The following is a 1,821-nucleotide window of genomic DNA, read 5'->3' on the forward strand; positions in this document are numbered from 1 at the left end:
GCACATCGTTAGTCATATACCGCATATGTCTCAATATTGGTATCAGGCGTATCACAGCTTGTACTGCAGAACTAAACAATCCAATTTCCATCTCACAAATGCTAACTTTTGAAAACAGAACTAGATAGACCAATTGAAAATCCATCTCTCAAATGCCAATTCTTGAAGCAAACCCAGATCGACCAATTGACTTTCCATCTCACAAATGCCAATTCTCAGCAAATGCCAATTCTCAAAGCAATATTAGATGGACCAATTGGCTTCCCATCTCACAAATGCCAATTTTTGACTCGCCCACCAGAGCGGTGATGAGCATACCATCGTCAGATCAAGTGAATCGGCGCTGTCATCGACATACCGCAAGGCTAAGGGATGGATTCGAAAGGGATCGAAATCAAAAGATTATGTGAGCTATGAAAAAAGAGCTAGGTGAGGTGTGCACGTGCATTGGAACATTCCCCTAATAGGCGTGCGCGTGATTCTTCTGACTTCCGAGCTTTCAGGGTGTTCTGAATAATATCTCAAGTACATGTACATTTTGATAGAAACCCCAGCATTGTTAAACAAGCAGGCCTGTGTACACGCGTAGGCCTATTCGTATGTTAAACTATACGCGATCCACGAGGTTTTTCCCAAGTTGCTTTTGTATTCCAGTTTGGTATGATTCTGGTGCGATGATGCCGTTTCAGGTATCGATTTTACTGAGGTATAGACTATTGCGTACTATACAGGAACGACCAACAAGTTACTAACAGTAATGTCCCGGGCGGTGAGGAGGAAGGGTTCGATTCAAGTACCGCAATACAGGCAAGACTGTCTACGAGCGATGACGAGACGGCAACTTGACTGGACGGGGTTTACTTTTTCTTTTAAATAAATATAAGAATAATCGTTTTTCTCAAAAACAAATTACCTGTATGCAATAGATCGTGCCGTGAACATTAAATACAAGTATACTTAACATGGCCAAACACTTCGCTGTGTTGATTGCGAAGTTCAGAAAAAGGCCCACGTTAGACCCTCTGTTGATTGTTGTATCCTCCTATTTTGATCCGTTGAAGTGGTAATGGTATGGCTCTCTATTTTGTTGATCCCCATCTGCAGTTGGAGTTGATTACGTAATACACAAGCTTCCACGTAAAGCATGGCACTGTAGAGTGAACGGAGCCTCTCTGATCCCTGCGAATAGCTTAATCCAACTTTTAAAATTGTAGTAGGTATAAAGTGTACTATATTGCGGCTGAATATTTTAGAAAATATTAGTATTCGCAAACCCAACCAGAAATTACTTTTTTTATGAAAACCCCTTATGTAGATCTAGATCATGAACTTAAGATCAGCAAAAATGCAATTGGTTTGCATACCTGATTCAAATAGACCTCTCTCCGTCGAGTGATATGGTGCTTAAGATTCGTTCATCGGAACATATGAGTTTTATCGATATATTGTAAAGCATCGAATATCTCTTAAACTATTTGTACGGTGGCCTACCATTTTTTTAAATTGGGTGTATATCAGAGGCAGTGAAAAAATTAAACTAGAAAAAAAAAATTTAAGAACTAACATGTGATTTGAGTACACCCTATTTCTCTTTAACGCATCCGTTGTAAATAATTTTCAACACAATGCAGTAAAACCAGATTTTGTGAGCTGTGAATAGCTGACAGTTACTAGATCAAAAAACCTGTTGGTAGTATTGACTACCCAGCTAGTCAACTACAACGCTCTCAATTCTAATTAATATACTAAATGTCAAAGTAATTTGTGAGTGGCGAAACTAAGGATATACATATGTATGTGTACATATATATGACGCTAGTC

General features: G+C 39.0%; 1 protein-coding gene across 1 annotated transcript; it reads left to right on the plus strand.

Moving 5' to 3' along the window:
- Window positions 1-300: 300 nt before the first annotated feature.
- SARC_10479 (hypothetical protein) lies at window positions 301-906 on the plus strand (the record flags this gene model as incomplete). Its single annotated transcript, XM_014295474.1, has 2 exons — window positions 301-429; window positions 732-906. Coding segments are annotated over 2 exons (244 nt in total), but the record flags the coding sequence as incomplete, so codon positions are not given.
- Window positions 907-1,821: the final 915 nt, after the last annotated feature.

The sequence above is a fragment of the Sphaeroforma arctica genome, assembly GCF_001186125.1.
Source record: "Sphaeroforma arctica JP610 unplaced genomic scaffold supercont1.1265, whole genome shotgun sequence".
Classification (NCBI taxonomy): domain Eukaryota; class Ichthyosporea; order Ichthyophonida; genus Sphaeroforma; species Sphaeroforma arctica.